This window comes from Leguminivora glycinivorella, chromosome 12 (assembly GCF_023078275.1).
Source record: "Leguminivora glycinivorella isolate SPB_JAAS2020 chromosome 12, LegGlyc_1.1, whole genome shotgun sequence".
NCBI classification, from domain to species: domain Eukaryota; kingdom Metazoa; phylum Arthropoda; class Insecta; order Lepidoptera; family Tortricidae; genus Leguminivora; species Leguminivora glycinivorella.
In genome coordinates, this window is record NC_062982.1 from 20,647,793 (window position 1) to 20,669,010 (window position 21,218).

At 38.1% G+C, this 21,218-nt stretch overlaps 1 protein-coding gene across 5 annotated transcripts in view; it reads right to left on the reverse strand.

The window, feature by feature from the left end:
• Positions 1 to 21,218, reverse strand: part of LOC125231646 (tyrosine-protein phosphatase Lar) — a 771,198-nt gene that overhangs the window by 153,813 nt on the left and 596,167 nt on the right. For all 5 annotated transcript variants that reach the window (XM_048137134.1, XM_048137132.1, XM_048137131.1 and 2 more), the window contains exon 6: positions 18,546 to 18,677. In XM_048137134.1, the coding sequence (XP_047993091.1) occupies positions 18,546 to 18,677 (132 nt within the window). The remainder of the gene's footprint in view (positions 1 to 18,545; positions 18,678 to 21,218) is intronic.

Here is a 21,218-nt window from a genome sequence, read left to right on the forward strand (position 1 = left end):
AAAAAAATTAGAAACACAATGAAAAAGAAAACAGCCATTTCAATAAACTTGTCCTGATATATAATAATGTGTAATATGGGCCATTTTTTTTTTTCAAAGTTGTCCACCCCACTTTTTTTGTAACCTGGGTATTTTTTACGCGATTAATACTCTGAATCGCGAGGTCTTTCGATCCTGATAGAAGAAAAAAAATGTCCCAAGATTTTCATACATTTTTTCGAACCTTTCATTCCGTTACCTCCATACAAAATGTATGAAACAATGGTAACAGAATCGGGAAAAAACCTTGGGACACTTTTTTTCTCCTATTAGGATTGCAAGACCTCGCGATTCTGAGTGGAAATCACATAATATTTTCCAAATCTAAAAAAAGTGGGGTGGACAGCTTTGAAAATAATGGCCCAGGGGCACCAACAGGTAGTTTGTGCCTCTCCAACACAGCATTTTTGTCCCGTTTTCTCAAAGCTTTAAATACGTTTATATACTTGGCATCAGATGCCTTAGATATCAGCTTTTCAACCTGAGAGCGTCCTTCGTAAAAGCTCAAACTTCCACCATCAACTCCTAAAGAGCAGTTGACGTTTCAACACTCCAGAGAAAGAATGTGTAATACTCATTGAAAATTTAAAAACGTTAGGGTAATCCCGAGTTCCTTTGTAAGGCATCCTTGCACTTTGCATTCCACTCAAGATTGTAGCAAAAACAACGCGTCCGTGCGACCCGGGGAGTTGTAACTCGAGGGGATAAAGTTTAAATTGGTGAAGCACATGCGCGGATAAGTTGGCCGTTCAAGTAGGGTTGCCACTTCGTTAAATGTTTGATGCCGGGGAGAAACTGGGACGGCGGTGTAGGATTGTGAAAAATAGTTCAGATGATGTAACAAATGCGATAAATGCAATAAAAATCTAATGTACAATCATCATCATCATCATCATCATCATCATCATCATCATCATCATCATCCTGTCCCGGCCGGTTTCGGCCTCAGCGACTGGATTATTGGCTTATTAGTACTGTACAACTATGGAACAATTTTGACAAAGGTGACCTAGGCCTACTAAAGGCTTGGTCACTTTTTTTTAAAAAAGCGTATGGTCCGCCTGATGGAAAACGGTCACCGTAACCTATGCACGCTTGCAACTCAAGGAGTGTCACATGCGCGTTGTAAACTTATTAGAGACTTGTACACTCCTTAGTAAATAAGTATATATTTCAGTTGAAATGAATGCATTATTTTTTTACAAATAGATCTCTATATTTATCACATCGTGAGATGCCAAATCTTCCCCATTCAATTTCGCTTCATATATTTTCCGAAAACCGGACTTTATAACAATTTCAAACACATTGTCTTAAACAATTCCCTTGTTAACAAGCCAACGTTGCTATCTTTTCACTCAAGTCGCCTAAGTACATTTGTAAACCAGCGCTGGCAGCCCTGGCCCGACAAAGCTAAATCGCCACTCGTTGTATGTGCCAAGAAAATGTATCTCACGACAAGTGAGAATAATAGGACCGTCGTCGGCGGTCCGCGGTGAGAACGGTTTTAGTCTTTGACTTGTAGATACTTCAGATCCAACTTGTAACTTAGGTTTTCGATATGAAGCTATAGTTTTTTAGTCTAAGCGTCAGAGGGCGATGGATCCTTGGTATCAAACTGAGTGACAGGATTAGAAACTCCATCTTGCGCTCGAAAATAAAAGTAGCCGACGTAGCCCTGACAGCCGCTAAGCTTAAATGGGACTGGGCCGGACACATCTGCCGCATGCCAAGCGACCTGTGGGCCAAGAACCGAATGGACACCAAACATAGTGCGGCGTGATAGCAGAAGGAGATGGCGGCACGATCTTGACGTCTTTAGAAAAGATTGGCCAAACATTGCCTTAAACCGAGACGCGTGGAAGAAAGACAGGGAGGCCTTTGCCCAGCAGACCCAGCAGTGGGACAAAACAGGCTAACAAATAGTAATAATATAATAATATTCTAAGTGAGAAATTAATTAAACAGACGCAACCGACCCTAAGCAAGGAATTGTCATTTCTCTTAGCAGTGCCACTCTTGTTGCATATATATGCTGAGAAACTATTATTTATTTATGAGTACTTAACTAGTAAGAATAATAGAGAGTGAGAGTTTTACTCTCCTTTGGACAGACAGACATACAGACAGACAGACAGACACGTCAAACTTATAACACCCCGTCGTTTTTGCGTCGGGGGTTAAAAACGGTAACAAAGTGGAAAAATTGAATTTGAGACGCTTTTTTCTGCCTAGTAGGATCGAATGGGCTCGTGATTCTGAGTAGGTAAAACATTAAATTTACCTATTTTAGAAAAAAAAGTTTTTGAATCTTTTTTCGCGAAAATGCCCAACCCTGCGGGTTGTACAGTCAACCAATTGGAACCCTAGGCCACTGTAGAACTATGTCATAGTGACGTTATAAATCACATTGTAAGAAATCTCTTACTGCTTGTCATTTTGACATGGTAGTAGTGGCCTAGGGTTCCAATTGGTCGACTGTACAAAATATACTTTAATATTACCACACACGGGATATATCGCCAAATATAAATTATATGTGCATCCGTGTGATTAATTTGTCTGCGAGAGCGAAAAAGCAAACAATAAACGATTAATCAGCCGGGCGCCACCGTCATTTGTTATTGCCAGAAAATGGCCGAATCCTCATACACTAGACAAGATTGTGCTGGTAAATTTATTACTGTAATCATTGTTCTAGGGGAGGTAATGTGAGTGGAGTTTTTTGCTGGTATTTGCTGGATGGCTAATGTTTTTATGGGCAAGAGGTCTAACATTGGTCTGTACCTCAAAAAGAAAATTATCTCATAAAGGACAATAAAACAAACAAAATAGTCATAACCTAACCACAAAATTAAAATTTTGAAAAAAACCCCGACTGCGACATAGTAGACCGATTTTCATGAAACATGGCTAAGAACACTCCCGATGAACTCAGCTTTCAGACAAAAAAAACTAAATCTAAATCGGTTCATCCATTCGGGAGCTACGATGCCAAAGACAGACAGACACACACACAGACAAACAAACTGACAGACAGACAGACACGCAACAGAAGCCTTTGCACAGCAGTGGGGCAAAAAGTATTTACTGTTGTCTTTTTTAATGAGAAACGGTAAATGCTTAACAAACGAAACGAAGTTGACCCTTATTATGTAACTGTTGCACAAAATATTACAATGACAGTTCCACGTAGTAATAGTTATTTGTTATACAAGGGGGCAAAGTTGTATTTTAACGCCGAGTGTGGAGTTGAAAAACGAGCAAGTGAAAGGATTCTATAGTTGAACCACGAGCGAAGTGAGTTTTTTAACACACGGAAAGTAAAATACATTTGCGCCCGAGTGTAACACAAAACTTTTCCCCTCACTATAGCGAGGAAACTACAACGCAAAAAACCGGCCAAGAGCGTGTCGGGCCACGCTCAGTGTAGGGTTCCGTAGTTTTCCGTATTTTTCTCAAAAACTACTGAACCTATCAAGTTCAAAACAATTTTCCTAGAAAGTCTTTATAAAGTTCTACTTTTGTGATTTTTTTCATATTTTTTAAACATGTCGTTCAAAAGTTAGAGGGGGGGGGGGACGCACTTTTTTTTTCCTTTAGGAGCGATTATTTCCGAAAATATTAATATTATCAAAAAACGATCTTAGTAAACCCTTATTCGTTTTTAAATACCTATCCAACAATATATCACACGTTGGGGTTGGAATGAAAAAAAATTTCAGCCCCCACTTTACATGTAGGGGGGGTACCCTAATAAACCATTTTTTTCCATTTTTTATTTTTGCACTTTATTGGCGTGATTGATATACATATTAATACCAAATTTCAGCTTTCTAGTGCTTACGGTTACTGAGATTATCCGCGGACGGACGGACGGACGGACGGACGGACGGACGGACGGACGGACAGACAGACATGGCGAAACTATAAGGGTTCCTAGGTGACTACGGAACCCTAAAAATGCGTTTATCACTGCGTCCAGTAGTTCCACAGGTGGTGCATCATCTTTATTGTATTACTAGATTCACCTACTTTTATCAATTTTAAAGCAGTTGATTTGACTTTATTCAAGGTCATATTACTTTACCCACTAGTGGATAAAATGCGTTTTTACCCGCTGGTATTAAAGGACAAAACACGTGTTTCCGAGCTAGTGAGGGGAAAAATAACATACCGTCCCTTAGAAACACACCGAGGTCGCCGAGTGTTTGCACGATGCAGTTTGCCGGCTATGTTTAATTAAGCCGGTTACAGGGTACTTAGCCAACGTCACAATCGCTTACCCTTAGTGCGTTTTCACATTATCCGATCCGATATCAGATGTCGGACAGATATCCCATACATTACAGGCGCCATCTTGGATTTTTTCTATGGAAATCCTTCCGACATCCGATATCGGATCGGATAATGTGAATACGGCGTTAGCGTATCGTACTCGTAGCTATACGCGCCGCAATACTAATTGGCGACTGAAGTCATATTGCTATCTCTTTCATTCTAATGGAGACCCAGTGAGATAAAGGGATAGTACTATAACGCAACCTGGTATTGCGGCACGTATATACATATCATATTGCTCTTCATACATCTAGCGCGACTTCAAGCACACCTCGGACAATGGCGATCAAATAATATAAAGAAGTTCGTTCCTACGCACACAGTCTAAGAACTGTGAAAGACAGGAAAGACTGGTCGCGTTCTTGACAGGCGGTAACTGTGAGGTAGCCGACAGCGGGTGGGCGGTATTTTCAGCGGGAAGCAGGAATCGCCATACTGTATGATAGTACTCTTTATAATACTACTAGCTGTGCTTCAAGTATGAAGTCGCGCGCGAGAGCGCAAGTTGTGCTACGTGCTAAACAGCTCGCGTGACAGAGCCAGACTGCGTTGCAATCGCCGCGTAGCGTAAAAGATTGTCACTTTGGCTAGGCAGACAGGTCGGCAACGTTTGTTCGATAGCACTTTAGATAGTTGTTAAATAGTAAAAAGATATTTCTTGGAGAGCCACGTAGTGACGAGGAAAATATTAAAAAACATTAGTCACGATTCACTTAAGTCTACTTTCAAAATCTTTGACAGAATGAGGCGTTACTTTGCGAAAATCTATGATGATCAAAATCTAGAAGATTACTTTGCTAATCCGCGAATAGCTAACGTGTGCTAGTCAATCCGTCTCAAAAAATACGCAAGTAAGTATAAGGGGTTAGGACGGATTGACTAGCACATTAGGTATCTACTGTTAGCGCCAATTACGAAAAGGGAGACCTAAGCCCTCCTACGTACTTTATTGCCAGACGTGCCAACGAGTATTTAAAATGTAGGGTCGAGTTTAGGGTAATCGCAATGTAATCTTCTAGGTTTTGAAATTTCATTTCAAAAATCTTGGCCTTTTATTATGCAACACCTCCAGATAAAACCAGTAAACTTTGCCTTTTGGATAAGTTAATTAAAATTTGCTAAATTACAAAAGTTCCAATGTGTTGTTATAATAACCCAACCACAAAATAAAAATTTCGAAAAAACCCCCGACCGCGACATAGTAGACCGATTTTCATGAAACATGGCTAATAACACCCCCGACTAACTCAGCTTTCAGACAAAAAAAAAAAACTAAATCTAAATAGGTTCATCCGTTTGGGAGCTACGATGCCACAGACAGACACACACACAGACAGACAGACAGACAGACAGACAGACAAACAGACAGACAGACAGACAGACACACAGACAGACACGTCAAACTTATAACACCCCTTCGTTTTTGCGTCGGGGGTTAAAAAGAACGCCATGTATAAACTAGAATTTTTTTTTTTTATAGCAGATGCTACAAACAATTTACGACTTATCAAATACCTCTAGATTTAAGATCAACGCATCAGACATATGGCTCCTAATCGTACAGCAAGAAAATTGTATTAAAACCCGTGATGTTAACGACACTAGCGAACCTCTAATATTGGGAAATGCAAAAATGATTGGCCGAAGAAGCTAAGGGAAGGGTTCCGTATAGGACGCTATATTTTTGAGCTCCTTAAAACGTGTAGTATAATATTATATTCTAGTATTAAGGTACAAATCAAATTTTGTGATATTTTTAAAAATTATAAATGGGCTTACTCATGGCCACAGATTACCGAGGCGAAGACGAGGCCTGCGATGGAGCTCGCTCGCAAAGAAGATGCCTGCTCACCCTAGATTTGAAGGTTACTAGAAGGAAGCTGGGAAACATAGACGCAGGCAAAGAATTCCACTCCTGGGCAGTGCAAAAGTTTGACTTTCAAAGATAGAAAAGATACACTAGATAGGTAATTTCAAAGTTGTGGATGGAGAGAGACGGCTACTGCCGTGGCTAGATGGTCTGGTGGTCAGGCCAAGACGTTAGTAAGCTGTGATAACAGAAGTTACATTCCAGTATCAGCCACCGGTGGAACTGGTTACTTTTTCTGCCGTATAATGTTATTACATATGTATTCAGCTTATATCTTAGTCTTAAGTTCAAAACCCAATAAGGCCCTTTATTTGTGTTACGACCACAAACATTTGTTTGTTACAATCCCGAGTGATGTACATTTATTAATCACCATTTTCTACTAACATCATTTTCAATTTATTTAAATTCCTATTTTTAAAACGTGTGTGTAACACAATTGAAAAGTTCGCCTCTTCAAATATGAAACCTTATGAGTTTACACACGACCGGTGTCAATAAAACACACACTTCACCGTTCATTGTAAAGTATCAACATCACAATAAAATCAAAGAGTGCATCGTACAGTAAAAGGTACTCGTAAGGATAAATCGCCCGCCATAACCGCAATAGAAATGAGGCACAATGGTATGAAAAGAACAAAACCTCATACCGCACTGTCTTAAGACTCGGAAGCCGATTGTGCTTTCAATTATTTTATTTATTTATTTAACCTTTATTGCACAAAAGAAAACCTTAAATTACAAAAGACGAACTTAATGCCATAAGGCATTCTCTACCAGTCAGCCTATAGGCAAAGCAGAAAAATTCATCCTAGTTACTTCTACTGCCGATCAATTTTTAAGAGATTTTCATCGATTTTTGACAGAGAGGAACCGGGAATGTAAAACTCGGGCTTTCGGACGTTCGGAGTGGAGCGTTCGGCGTGGCGTGCAGCGAGGCGGGCGAGCGTGCGTCAACTCTATTCAGCGTCGACTCAGGACACTTGTATGAACTTCAACTGTTTGACATGCACGCCGCACGCCCGCCCCGCTGCACGCCTTACAGCTCAGCCACGACATTGGTCTAAGCGCGACAGCGGCGAGCGGCGGCCATACATTGAAGCGAGACACAGCAATGGGACTTTTCATTCCCACGTATGGCTGCCGCTCGCCGCTGCCGCGCTTAGACCAATGTCGTGGCTGGGCCGTTATATGAGCGTGCACTGAGGCCTTACACTAACCGAGAAGCGTACGGCTATAAAAATATACAGAGAAGGAGACTACTGGGAATTTCATACAAATCGACAACCATTCTGCCGTATTTACGTGAATGTTCTCTTCATCTCGGACCTTTTGGTTTTCATGAGAAGCCTGTTCAACAGTCTTATCATAATCTGTTTATTCCTTTTTCGTCTTAAGTTAGGTTGTTTATAATATGAATATAAAAGTAAAATACATACAATACAATATAAAAAACATATAAACATATTATAAAAAACCTAAGCTAGGGTGCCGCCAGCAGCGGGGCAGGGCCCAAGCTGCCAGCTTCAGAGAGAGGAACCGCCGGACTATCATAATTATTATTCTCTTACTAATTCCATCTAGTAGCTGGGAGGAACGTGCGGAGATGAGACCGGAGTGGTGTCGTAGCTTGCGGTATAGTAAAGCACGATTAGCTTTGGTTGGAGCAACTCAAGCAAAAGCGTCTCCGTAGCTGCTGGACCACCCCAGGCGTCGAAGCACATTTGTGATCGATGCGGCAGGAAATGCCAACCCGCTTTTGGCTTGTACAGCCATCACAACCGATGTAGGCTGTAAACTGCCTACTTAGAATAGCTACCTCTTTAAAGAAAAATACTGTGGCCAATGATGATGATGATCATAATTATATAAGGACTGCAACTAATTCTTTGACAACAATCGGCCTCCCACTTTTATTCAAAAACATTTCCATTTTATTACCTCACAGCTACTTTGGTTCCATGAATTTTTGAGGTGCTTAATGAAAAAGTATTTCAAGTGTTTTCTGAAGCAACAAGTGGCTAATTATAAAGGTGTGTCCGCATTTGAGTGCAGGTGGTTTGTGGGCGTCTTTGCATATTAAATGTTCCTTGGAACTAGACATTAAGAATAGATACCTACATAGTAAATTATGAACACCAGCTTAACTTATATGCACAAGCTTTATTGTTTTTTTTTTACGTAAGACGGCACGTGCTCAGCAATGGCAAACAAGTATAAGACCTGTCTAAAAGGGTACGCAGTCATCATAAATAATGGGCGCCAGACAAATACTAGACCATACATCTGAAGTTTTCTTAATTGGGAAACCGATAGTTATCAATTCAAATAAAATAAAGTAAATTCAAAGTAACAATAAGTTCATGAAATTTTACCTTATTCAGTTTATGAAAGGTAATCTTTCATAATCTTACCTATTTCTATTAGAAACCATTAGTCTCGAAAGATCATATTTATCCCTAACCCCTTTCCCTTAGTCCAATAAACAAGGTTGTGCGTGTAACAAGAAGCCCTAAAACAATTTAAAGCGCGGTACCCTGAAAAATATCAAGTTTCTATATGTCAGAGCATTTGTTGCGAAGATTGTAGCCAATCTGCGTCACGCGCCTCCGTCGCGCGTGGGTTTGCCATACGTCAAGAGATTTTTTGGGACAAACATATTTTTTAAAACACGAGAGTTTAAGGACAGTGTGTCTTGCTGATTTTTCACAATAACTAAATAGTAGTTACTTGATTTATGATTTTTTTGATGGATTAAATAAGACTGATTGGAAAGTCAACGTAAGTCTAGTCACTTTATGCTAGCCAAATGGAATGAAAGCTTTCTACAATGTAAGTTTAAACCAACGGTACTTTTGCTCCCTTGTAGATAATTAATACTCCAAAAATCTTTACTATTTCAGGCTTATTATAATATATTCAAATTACGCAGGTAAACGTGTAAATAAAGTTTATTCTAAAATTCCTAGATGAACAATAATTATAATTTCCTAGAAGAACAATAGGCAATGGACCACGACGGCATTGACGAAATCTAGTTAACAATAAAACAACATCAACGCAACCGTATTCTGAAAGAATTTTAAAATTAGCATATAACTTTTGTAACAATATGTTTCTGAACAAGAAATAAGGCACTTTCTATTCTTAGCACTAACAAGTAATCCATTTTCCGACGCCAGCCGTCTTGTAGTTCCCTCCGCCTTTTTTCGCGCAGTTTTTGTTGCTTCTTGAGAGCACGGAGAGAGATGAGTAATGTAAATATAAATAATATAAAATGACTTGCAGCTTGCAAAAATTCGTTGCAGCGTTAACAATACAATTAAATTAACTCCTTGAAACGCAGCTCAGAAATAATTGTGTTTGTGAACAACATATCTAATTATAAAGTTTTTAAGTTGAATGTTTTTAACGTTATACAGCGACATGCTATTCAATTATCAAAAGGAAGAGAGCACTGGATCGTGATGTCTGTGATAAATACAACTTTGAACTAAGTATAAGTGAATCGTAATTGTACATCATTCTAAAAATAGTTTAAAGAATAATAATTATGTACATCGTATTAATCAAGACTCTTATTCTTTAACCTAGCGTTTTCCCGGCCTGGCGCCACAAGACTAAGTTAAATTAATTATTTGACCACAATTAAACGCAAAAGATATATGATTCATAATCATCGTGATGTATTTGATATGATCGCAAATAACTGAATAATTTTGGCTATATATTTAGTCACCGTCTCAGTCAGTTTCAAAAAATCGAAAGCGTTATGACAGTACATAGGTAGTTAATAAAGATAAGGCTTTCTAAGTGAGTGGAGAAAAACCTATAAAAAAAAATTGTTTCCTTTAAAAATTGGAATGCGTAGTGACAGTAGCGCGTAATCCATCATGGCTGCCCGTCGACGCGTCTCCTGATTGTCAATCTTGAAGTGATTTTGTTCACAGAGATGTTATAGTATCTACGTCAAACCTTGGAACCAGGCCGACAAATACATTGGGCTTACTCAGTAAGTCGTGAAAAACCTATTAAAAATATGCGTGGTGACAGTAGCGCGTAATCCATCATGGCGGAACGTCGTCGTCTGCTGATTGTCAATCTTGACGTGACTTAGTTCGCAGAGATTTTATTAGTCGTTAAGGTGCCTACACCAAACCTGACGATCAGGTTGAACAAAGCTCTCTTACCAAACCAAGACTAAGATGAGAAAATGTATAAAAAAAGTGTCCTTTAAAAATTGTAATGCATGGTGACAGTAGCGCGTAATCCATCATGGCAGCGCGTCGTCGTCTCCTGATTGTCAATCTTCAAGTGACTTTGTTTGTTTATTGCTCGTCGCTTGGAAAGTCGCGTGGAAATTGTGTGTGATGCGTAGGGTTATAGGTGTGGATCAGTAGGGAAATTTTTACTTAAGTTTGGAGAAAAAGAAATAATGCAAGAGAAATAATTGTCGCCTGCGGTATTTCCGGACCGATACGACCTTCAAATCTTCAAGAAAAGAGCGTACACCCATCTTAAAGGCCGGCAACGCACCTCCAACACCTCTGGTGTTTCGGGTGTCCATGGGCGGCGGTGATCGCTTACCATCAGGCGACCTGTCTGCTCGTTTGCCTCCTACCCCATAAAAAAAAAATCTTTATAATAAAAAAGCCATTTATAATAAAAAAGTATAGAAAACAAAAACAAAACGAATAGTGTGAAATCACGTGTGCGAAAAAGCTACAATATTGCAGTCTCGGACTTATATCGTTTTTAGGGTTCCGTAGTCAACTAGGAACCCTTATAGTTTCGCCATGTCTGTCTGTCCGTCCGTCCGTCCGCGGGTAATCTCAGTAACCGTTAGCACTAGAAAGCTGAAATTTGGTACCAATATGTATATCAATCACGCCAACAAAGTGCAAAAATAAAAAATGGAAAAAAATGTTTTATTTACCCTAATAAAACATTTTTGTGTACTTGTAAAGTGTGTGTTCCCTACATGTAAAGTGGGGGCTGATATTTTTTTTCATTCCAACCCCAACGTGTGATATATTGTTGGATAGGTATTTAAAAATTAATTAAAGGGTTTAGTAAGATCGTTTTTTGATAATATTAATATTTCCGGAAATAATCGCTTCTAAAGGAAAAAAAAGTGCGTCCCCCCCCTCTAACTTTTGAACTATATGTTTAAAAAATATGAAAAAAATCGCAAAAGTAGAACTTTATAAAGACTTTCTAGAAAAATTGTTTTGAACTTGATAGGTTCAGTAGTTTTTGAGAAAATACGGAAAACTACGGAACCCTACACTGAGCGTGGCCCGACACGCTCTTGGCCGGTTTTTATTATTCTTATCTCTAACAAAGTCGAAGACAACGCTACTATAAATTATAAGCATTTTCTTATTGTAAATATAATCATGTCTCCCAATTAAGTAACACAAAACAGCCATTTACTAAAAATCACTCCACGAGCAAGAGTAATAGTAGCAATTATTTCATATAAAGCCCCATCCATAACTGTCGGCGATATTAATAATTTAATGTAATCATTAGCATAGTAATTATTTAGCGCACAACAATAAATTTAGTAACACGTTCGTTCAATGTTGAGTTATTCGCCTAATTTACTGTGGTTCATTAATATTTTGATGCGCATAGGCGCGTTATCCAAATTTTTATTGGTAAAAAAATGTTTTCCAGGTCATATTTATACACATACATACATACATACAATCACGCCTGTATCCCATAAAGGGGTAGGCAGAGTACATGAAACTACTAAAGCTTCAGTGCCACTCTTGGCAAATAAGGGGTTAAAAGAAAACGAAACTGTGGTATTGCAGTGACAGGTTGCCAGCCTCTCGCCTACGCCACAATTTAACCCATATTCCATAGTCGCCTTCTACGACACCCACGGGAAGAAAGGGGGTGGTGAAATACACAATGTTTAAAAAAAAAATTAAAAAAAAATACTAATTTTATAAATGGGAAAGTGTGTGTGTCTGTTTGTCCGTATTTCACGGCAACACGGAGCGAAGAATTGACGTGATTTTTTAAGTGGAGATAGTTGAAAGGATGGAGAGTGACATAAGCTATTTTTTTTTCTTTCTAATCCCCAAAAATGGGGGGTGGAAGTTTGTATGGAACATTCGGCAACTATCGAATTTAACGCGAGCGAAGCCGCGGGCAAAAGCTAGTATATAATATTAAAATTCTGAAAGGTTATATGTGCAAAGGAAGTACATATATATTTATGACATTTAGGTAATAACACACAAGTGAAAGTACCGTGTCAAACTTCATTAAAAGGCTGTCAAAAATGGAATGGATGACACGAAAAATACTTAAACATTGAAATAATCTCCTATACTATGTTTTACTATATAATTATTATCTAAAGAACTTATTTATGCAGTAAATAAAAAATATTCCATTGATCATTCCAACATCGAGTCATATCAGCATCCTGATCCAATTCCTAAAACGCTCGCAATTTTTACCGTCACCTTATCAAAAACCTGTCATAAATCCATTCCCCCCGATAAAACACCTAACAAAGAGTCGCCCAGATTACGTGTTATGATGTCTATAATTTGCGGCCCTGATTGAAATGTAAAACCGCCGGTTCGCCATAAATATCTGGGTACCTACATAGCCAACTTCACAAATTCTAACGCTTCGTAAGCGAGTCGTCACTGGCTCTCCCTCGCTCTTCTGTAGTGGCGCGACAGAGCCAGACTGCGTTCCGATCGCCACGTAGCGTCAGCGATTGTCACTTTGGCAAGGCCGGCTGGACCGGTAACGACATCTATAACCCGGGGCAATGAGTTGAAAAAACGGATCGGCCGGCCACGCACGCCATTCATGCCTTTATGGACTCGTAGAGATGTGCCGTAGTTTTTTCCGACTCCACATTTAAGAATACTAACTTATATTGACCGGGATATAGACCGTGATTACCTTTTTGATTTTTGCCGAGCTCCCGATATTTCGACGCAGTTGCATGCATCATGATCACGGAAAACAGACGAAGGCGGGTGGATGTTAAAGTTGCATATAGACAGCGCGCGATCTACCCTCCTTCGCGCGCGTCGGCTGCGTTCACTTTCAGCGTCAGCACTGGTCGCATTCACACTCGATGGTCTGTCCAAACACACTACACTCACAGTGTCACTACGTTTGTTCAATTCTGACTTCACCGGCTTTATCCATCCATCATAATAACATGGACATAACCTAACCACAAAATTAAAATTTTGAAGAGCCCCCAACATTGTGGACCGATTTTCATGAAACATGGCTAAAACACTCCCGACTAATTCAAATTAAAAAAAAAACTAAATCTAAATCGGTTCATCCGCTCGGGAGCTACGATAGCACAGACAGAAAGACAGACATGTCAACCATATAACACCCCATCGTTTTTGCGTCGGGAGTTAAAAACAGAATCCTGTAAAACCAAAGGCTAAGTGCGACGTTGGGAGAAGATACAGTATTTTATTTACGATTTTCCTAAGATAAGATTATTGAAAATAGCAGTTAAAACCAACCTTTCAAAAGTTAATTCTCGTTGTTTATAAAAAAACACGCAGTTTGTATGAATTTTCACGCAGCGTTAATTAGAAAGAAATAACGGTTATTAGTTATCTCTATTACATATTACAGACCTTTAAAACCATTTTTGCGAGTAAATTCAGTATAATGCGCACCTCACTACTCCAAATAGTTTCATCGCTTCCCATGAAATGCAATCTATTTCATCATTCCCGCGCTGAGTAATGGCGGCGATCGGCCCCCCATTTCATATTCCGCGCGCTTTGTCAAACTTCTCACTTACACACTTACTCACGATTTCTCGGAAAACGTTTCCCAAAAGAAGATTAACTTAAAAATGGAGCCGTTTAGAGAATCAAATTTGGAACGAGGGACATTTGAAAACTGTTAGTGCGTTTTCACATTACCCGATCCGATATCTGATGTAGGACCGGTATCCCATACATTTAAGCCGCCATCTTTGATGTTTGCCTTTGAAATCCTTCCGACATCCGATATCGGATCGGATAATGTGAAAACGCACTTAGGGTGTTTGAAACTGTAACCGGTTCGTTCAGCATTAGGAAAAAAGTAAGTGATCTTGAAGAGTATTTAATTTAAAAAGAAACAAATGTAGACATACACATAAATATATAAAATCAAGCCTATATTTCTTAAAGAGGTAAGTAGGCACAGCACATGAAACACGATCTATCTAAAGTTAGGAACACTTTTTTATATAATTATCGATAGTTGTGTATTGAAGAAAAAATGGTTTGTCAATAGCAATCATATTAAAAGGAATTACACAAGGGACATAATAAAAATATATTATGCTTTTTCTTCTGCGAAATCTACGTTAGTTAACAGCGCATCAAGTGATTTTTTTTATTTATGATTATAACATGAGTTTCAATATCACTAAATTAAAAAAATTACATCTATTTTATCATTCCCGGTTCCCGGTTCCGGGTTCTAATCCCGGTAAGGGCATTTATTTGTGTGATGAGCACAGATATTTGTTCCTGAGTTATGGATGTTTTCTATGTATATAAGTATTTTTATATTATATATATCGTTGTCTGAGTACCCCAAACACAAGCCTTCTAGAGCTTACCGTGGGCCTCAGTCAATCTGTGTAAGAATGTCCTATAATATTTATTTATTTATTCCCGCGCTGAGTAATGCGCGATCGGCCTCCCATTTCATATTCCCCGAGCTTTGTCAAATTTCTCAGTTACTCATGATTTCTCGAAAAAGCGCGCGTTTAGAAAATCAAATTTGGAACGACGGACGGTTGAAAATTGTTAGGAGGTTTAAAATAAGTACCTATTCTTCCTTTAAAAATTTTGTGTGATACATAGTTAGTTTACCTGAGATTTTGACCGTGATTCCGTGATTTTGTTTTTCGGTTCTTGAACCCACACACACACACAACAAGCGGCTAGACGATTTACAACCACTGGTTGGCAGAGCACGCCTCGCAACAAAGGGAGTTTAAAGGTCATGCAGAATTTGGTTCCAACCGCTTGCTACATGGCTTAAAACCACTGTTTTTCTGCCAAGGTTTTCTTGCAGAAACGATGGTTGGCACAGGCATTAAACATGTGGATGGACGCTCCTATTAGGCAATACACGCGCATCATTTCCATGTCTGTGTACATGCGAACGACTAGTGAGTCATGTCATCACGTACGCACACAACCGTATGGCTCAATGAGATAAAAACTGCGACATGTCCGCCGGTGGCTTGTCCGCTCTGTACTATTTATATGCTCTGGGGTTCTATCCTTACTTAGAATATTAGGAATACCTCGAGGATCTACTCTGTCCTTTCAGTCTGAGTTATTTGACCCTTTACCACGTGTAAAACTTATTGACCCGCATTTGAAAGGCACGAGTAACGTACTAGTTCATTATGTATCTGCCTACTTAATGTAGATCTTAGAAACTTGAGGAACAATGTACGTGCTACAGTTTACGTGGGTGGCTACTGTCGAGTGGTAAAACGATGTAACTGAATTATTATTTTTTATTATTTTTCTTTTTTAAATGTCAAGTTAATGCAACGGTTCCCGTATCCTGTATGCGTATCAGAATCTGATGTCACAATGAGACGATACTGATGATCTGTTAGAATCAGAAGTGACATTTTAAAATTTTCTGATTAATAAGAAAAATACAACATTTTGGCATTCTTTTGGATTTCTGTGTCCCGATAAAATATTGAACGTCTTAACAAATGGATTTTTAATCCTAGGCTTTAAGTGCAATAAAGTACGGAATACGGATAGAGACTGCAATTCAACTGCACAGTTCTTCAGTTCTCATACAAGTTGGTTTCAAACCCATTTAGGCATTTCTTAATTTTTTATTTCATCTAACCGTCCTTCCAAATTTTTGGTACAAAAAACGTGTTTAAATTATTATTTTTTGCTATTATTTTTAGGTTGTATCCTTTTTATATTAGGCGTCAGAACTCGCAAATTGTAGAGAATCCTACACCCCGCAGCGAGACTTATCTCCAGCTCAAACATATTGTAAAATTTAGAATTACGGAACGGTACAATATACGTGGGGCTTAGTCTAAGCTTTCTATGAACGGCCCCGTTACTTGGGTTAAATCCTAAGAATGTCTAGATAAACGATGCTTTATCCATAAAGCCTATCTTCGCAGAAATGATTTGATGTAGAAATATTTATGTGTATACTTTATTGTACGTAAAAAGAAACACTAGATTCAAAGAAATATAACAAAGGCGTTATATCTGCATTCCTATAAAAGATCCCTTCTTTAGTTTTTAAATAAATGAAAATGATTTAACAGTGGGCTAAATTAATATAACACAATCATATTTTGTACACAGCAGATAGACAAAACAGAGGGTACCAAAAGGAACGCTAGGTCGGTATGTGCAAAAATAATGGTATGTGAAAATCAACCAAAAAAGAACGACAATCATAGGAAATTAAATAATATAATATATGTAGTATTTATATATATATTCACATCCCTCTAGGACTTTTTGACTTAAAAGAAAAATGTTATTCGACAGCGTCACTGCCGCCCATAGATACCGAAAAGACATTTTTTACGGTCCGTGAATTCTATAGTAAGTTTAATTTAAAATGATGAATGTGTGTTTTTTCTTTTGACATTTTGTTTTAATTTCTTGTGTGTGTGTGTTTTTTTTTATGTTTATGGTTAGTATTCATCATTATTTTTGACTAAGTTATTTAAGATTATTTTAATTCCTTATTTATTGTATTATTATTTTTGTATTTTTGACATGTGTTGTTTATGACATTAAAGGTTTTGAATTTTGAATTTGATAGGGTTGGAGGTGCCTTGCTGGCCTTTAAGATCGGTCGGTACGTTCCGGAAACACCGCACGTGCACGTACCATTCTTAGTTTAAGTTAAACTTCTACTGCGACTTCCAACTGACAGCGCGTAACACTCAGTCATTGTTACATTGCGTGAAATGCCGCTCACTCATTCCATTCATTCACTTATTCACTCAGTCAGTGACAGAACAGAATGCCCCGAATGGTTTTGAATGGTGGAATGGTTGGTTGGAATGTGTGTGTTTAAATTTAGATAGACGTAACTAAACGCAAAAACGTGATAGTCAACAAAATGGTTGGAATGTGCGACTTCTGGTTTGAGCGTAGCCGGACAAATATGTGTTAACGGCAAAGTCCGGAGTCCCTTAAGTTGTCAAGAGGCGTCCCCATAAACCCCTTAACGGTCGAAAACCTCCGTAAAAGGGGATCGTGTTGTAATCAAAATAAATTATTTCGCATTAGGTAATAAAAGAAACGTTAGCTTGACCACGGATTTTTTCAGATACTTACTATTATAACAGATTTCGAGTTTTTTTTGTATGAGATAGGAGGCAAACGAGCAAACAGGTCGCCTGATGGTAAGCGATCACTGCCGCCCATGGACATCCAAAACACCAGTGTTGGAGGTGCGTTGCCGGCCTTTAAGATGGGTGGGTGTACGCTCTTTTCTTGAAGGCTTGAAGTTGTGACGCTTTTTATTTTTTTTTGCGATAAGGTTGACTACTTGCTTCTGTTATTGAAACTAATTTAATCCTAGATATATTTACTTTTTAGTAATGTCCAAATAAGATTTGATGAATCTTGTTTTTACATTACCTACTAAAAAGGTAATAAAACTTAAATAATAAATAAATAACAAGCTAACTCTAAAAAATAATAAAACAAAATTAAACTAAAAACTAATCTAAACTAAAATATATCTAAATAGGGCATTGTGCCAAAGATGCTGGCAGCATTCCTTCGCTGAATATCAATGCTTATGCGTTGCGAGAGAAAGCTGCCAGCTCTCTGGTCACTAAAAAGTAGGTGTGTAGGTGTAATTTACCATTATGAAATAAATAAACTAAACTAAACTAAACTATACACGGTGCTCGTGACAACTGCGAGAGACTTTAACCACTTATTTCTGAGGCCAAAATAAAGAAAACTATAAGTAACTATTTCATATGTATATAAGCTTAATCATATTACATTGTCAATAAGGTGACGTTTATAATTATAACATCGTTGTTCCTACCGATAAAATGTGAGACGGTCGGCACCGCATTTTAGCACACCGACCAAACGCCATTAAACCAAACGCCAGTGACGACATCTTCGCTCACATCACCATCACCGCAAAATAAAAACAAACAACACTCATCGCTCACCCTTCGCTCATATCACCACCAAATAAACACAGACAACAAATGTAAAGAAAGTCCACTCACTTGAAACACGCTTCCCGTTCTTCCTCCACTGGATATTGGGCACGGGGTCGCCGCGCGCCGCGCAGTAAAATGCCGCGATGCCGTTCGCGCGCACTTGGAGGTTGCGAGGCCGGATTGTGATCTCGGGCGGATCTGTACAGACAGAAAAAATCGGATTTAGTATGGGGTAAAGGTGGAATTTGATTTCTGTACACAATTGTATTTTGAGTTTCTGAACACAACTGTATTTTGAAGTCTTTAAGAGGTTACAAATACATTTACGAAGACCGCCAAACTGGTTTGCTTATTATTGATTTTATCCTAGAAAAAATAACGTACAGCTTTTTTTTTCTTTCATGTATGATATCTATTTCAATTTACTATTTCAATATAGTAGTGCAACTACGTAAATAAAATAATAAATTGAAATATTTAATAAAATATTTTGATATTCATATCATTTTGATATCTTATTTTGACTTAAATTGCTGATCAATATTACTTTCTTTAAAGATAACATTGAAAATTCAAAATTCATAGTAATGATATGGTAATGATGGTTTGATAACAGTAAGTAAGTAAGTAAGTAAGTAAGTAATTTATTTGCATAAAATAGTGTACAGTAAGATGGTCAAGAGGTACAGTTTTAGGTATCTCTAAAGATCATAGTGGGAAATCTAATAAAAACGAATCTATGCCGGCCATATGTATGTTAATATGCGGGACCCTCAATTTAGAGGACTATGTGAAACTAATTCTGAAACATAGAGTAAAATAAATTTGACACTTGCGAAATTAAACGCGTCACCTTTTTCCAATATTTCACATGTCTGTTGCTGGCTTTAACGTTTCCAAAATTGTAAATTATATTAAAGTGAGCGCGTCTATTCTTTGTAGTTTCTTTTAGTAAATATTGTGTGTTGCTCAGATCCCACCATTGGTGGAATTAGCTTATGAAAAGCGTAAGACGACATGAATACCTACATATTTTTATCGACAAATAATTACACCAATAGTCATTATTTGTATGATTACGCATAAGTGCTTGTTGTTTGGCCTGCCTGTATAAATGTTTTTAAAAGTAATTTTTTAGCTAGTTGTGCTTTTTCGGAGTTCAATTTCAAGTCACAAGGTCACAAGTAACTATACCTAAATATTTTTTTGAGTTGATTTAACACTTTTGCAAGTCGGCATTTTTTTTATCAGTGTACTTTCTGTCAATCTCTTATCTATAACCGTATCGGGCCAAGTCACAGATGAATTATGTATAAGACCACAAGGGTCCTCTTTTACGAGCTATGGAGTACTCGTTACAGTTTTGGACCCTATTTCCGACGATGAATAAATTAAGAGCTAGAGTTAGAAGCTTGAAATAAATATTCAATGGGATTTGCTAGTTTTCGTTGCCTTACATGTTGATTATTTTTAATGATTTTTTTTTTCTAAGAGTCGTTCATTGATTTATACTTGGTGCTACTCGTATTACAATAAATAGGTCATACTGTATTTACAGACTTTGTGTCTTGACACACAAATTCAGAGCAGTCTCAATAACATACGATGTATTTAGTATAAAAAGATTAAGTTCCTTAACTGTCCAAAAATATCGAGACAATGATTGCAGACTTTTTAAAAAAGTATGTGAATGTAATAATTGGTACGGTAAATTTCATCCGTCATCAGGATGTTATGGTTCTTCCGATGACTACGAAGACTGTAATTACTCGTAGTTCTGTATTTTTGGTTCATTAAAACTACGGGCTATATTAATTTTACATAGGTTTATTTCACTACCTTTTGCGGTAACCGTCCCTACAATATTTGAAGCCTTATTTGCCTTCCGAAAATATATTTTAATTGTGCCTTCCAGAAGTTAATTGAAGTCCCACTCCATTGCGATTCAGCGAATCACGCTCAGAGGACTCCCGCTAACCGTTTTACTGTGTGAAGCCAGTGAGACCGCGGTAATTGGTCCATTTTTGAGTCCCACTAGCGAATGTGACGGCATCCGGCAAAATTGCTCCCTAATGCATTGCTGGACGTAGGGCTGCCGCGGAAACTTTATTACGAACTCGGTTTGAGTTCCCGAGAAAGTTAGTGGAGGAAATATTTTCGATGTAAAATGGAGAACGTTGTTGAAAACGGCTAAACACACTGTGGGTACTTTGTTTGGGTACCCACGACACAAGCCATCTTGAGCTTACCGTGGGACTCAGTCAATTTGTTAAGGAGGAGGATTTATTTACTGCTCACGGGTAAGTTACTTTAATAAATAAAGGAACAGGAATACTATTGATTGACGTGAAAAAGGATATGGCGAGGAAATAGAACGAATAAGTGAGAAGTTCTTTAGATAAAAGCAAAGCAGACTTAGGCTCCGTTGGGATGCAATCCAGAACTTAAGTTTTGATGTATTTTGTTTTATATTATAATTTAAATATACTCGTAATAATGAGTTTATCGAAACTTACGTACGAAATATAACTTGATATTTACTATTCGCTTTTCGGTCAAAGAAAATATCAAAATACCGTGAGGAAGCCCGTGTACACCTATGAAAATATATAAAAGGTGTATGCGAAGTCCCCAATCCGCATTGGGCCAGCGTGGAAACTATAGCCTGAGCCTCTCACTCGTAAGAGGAGGCCTGTGCCCAGTAGTGGGAGGGAAAGTCCGAGAGCGTCAGAGAGCTAC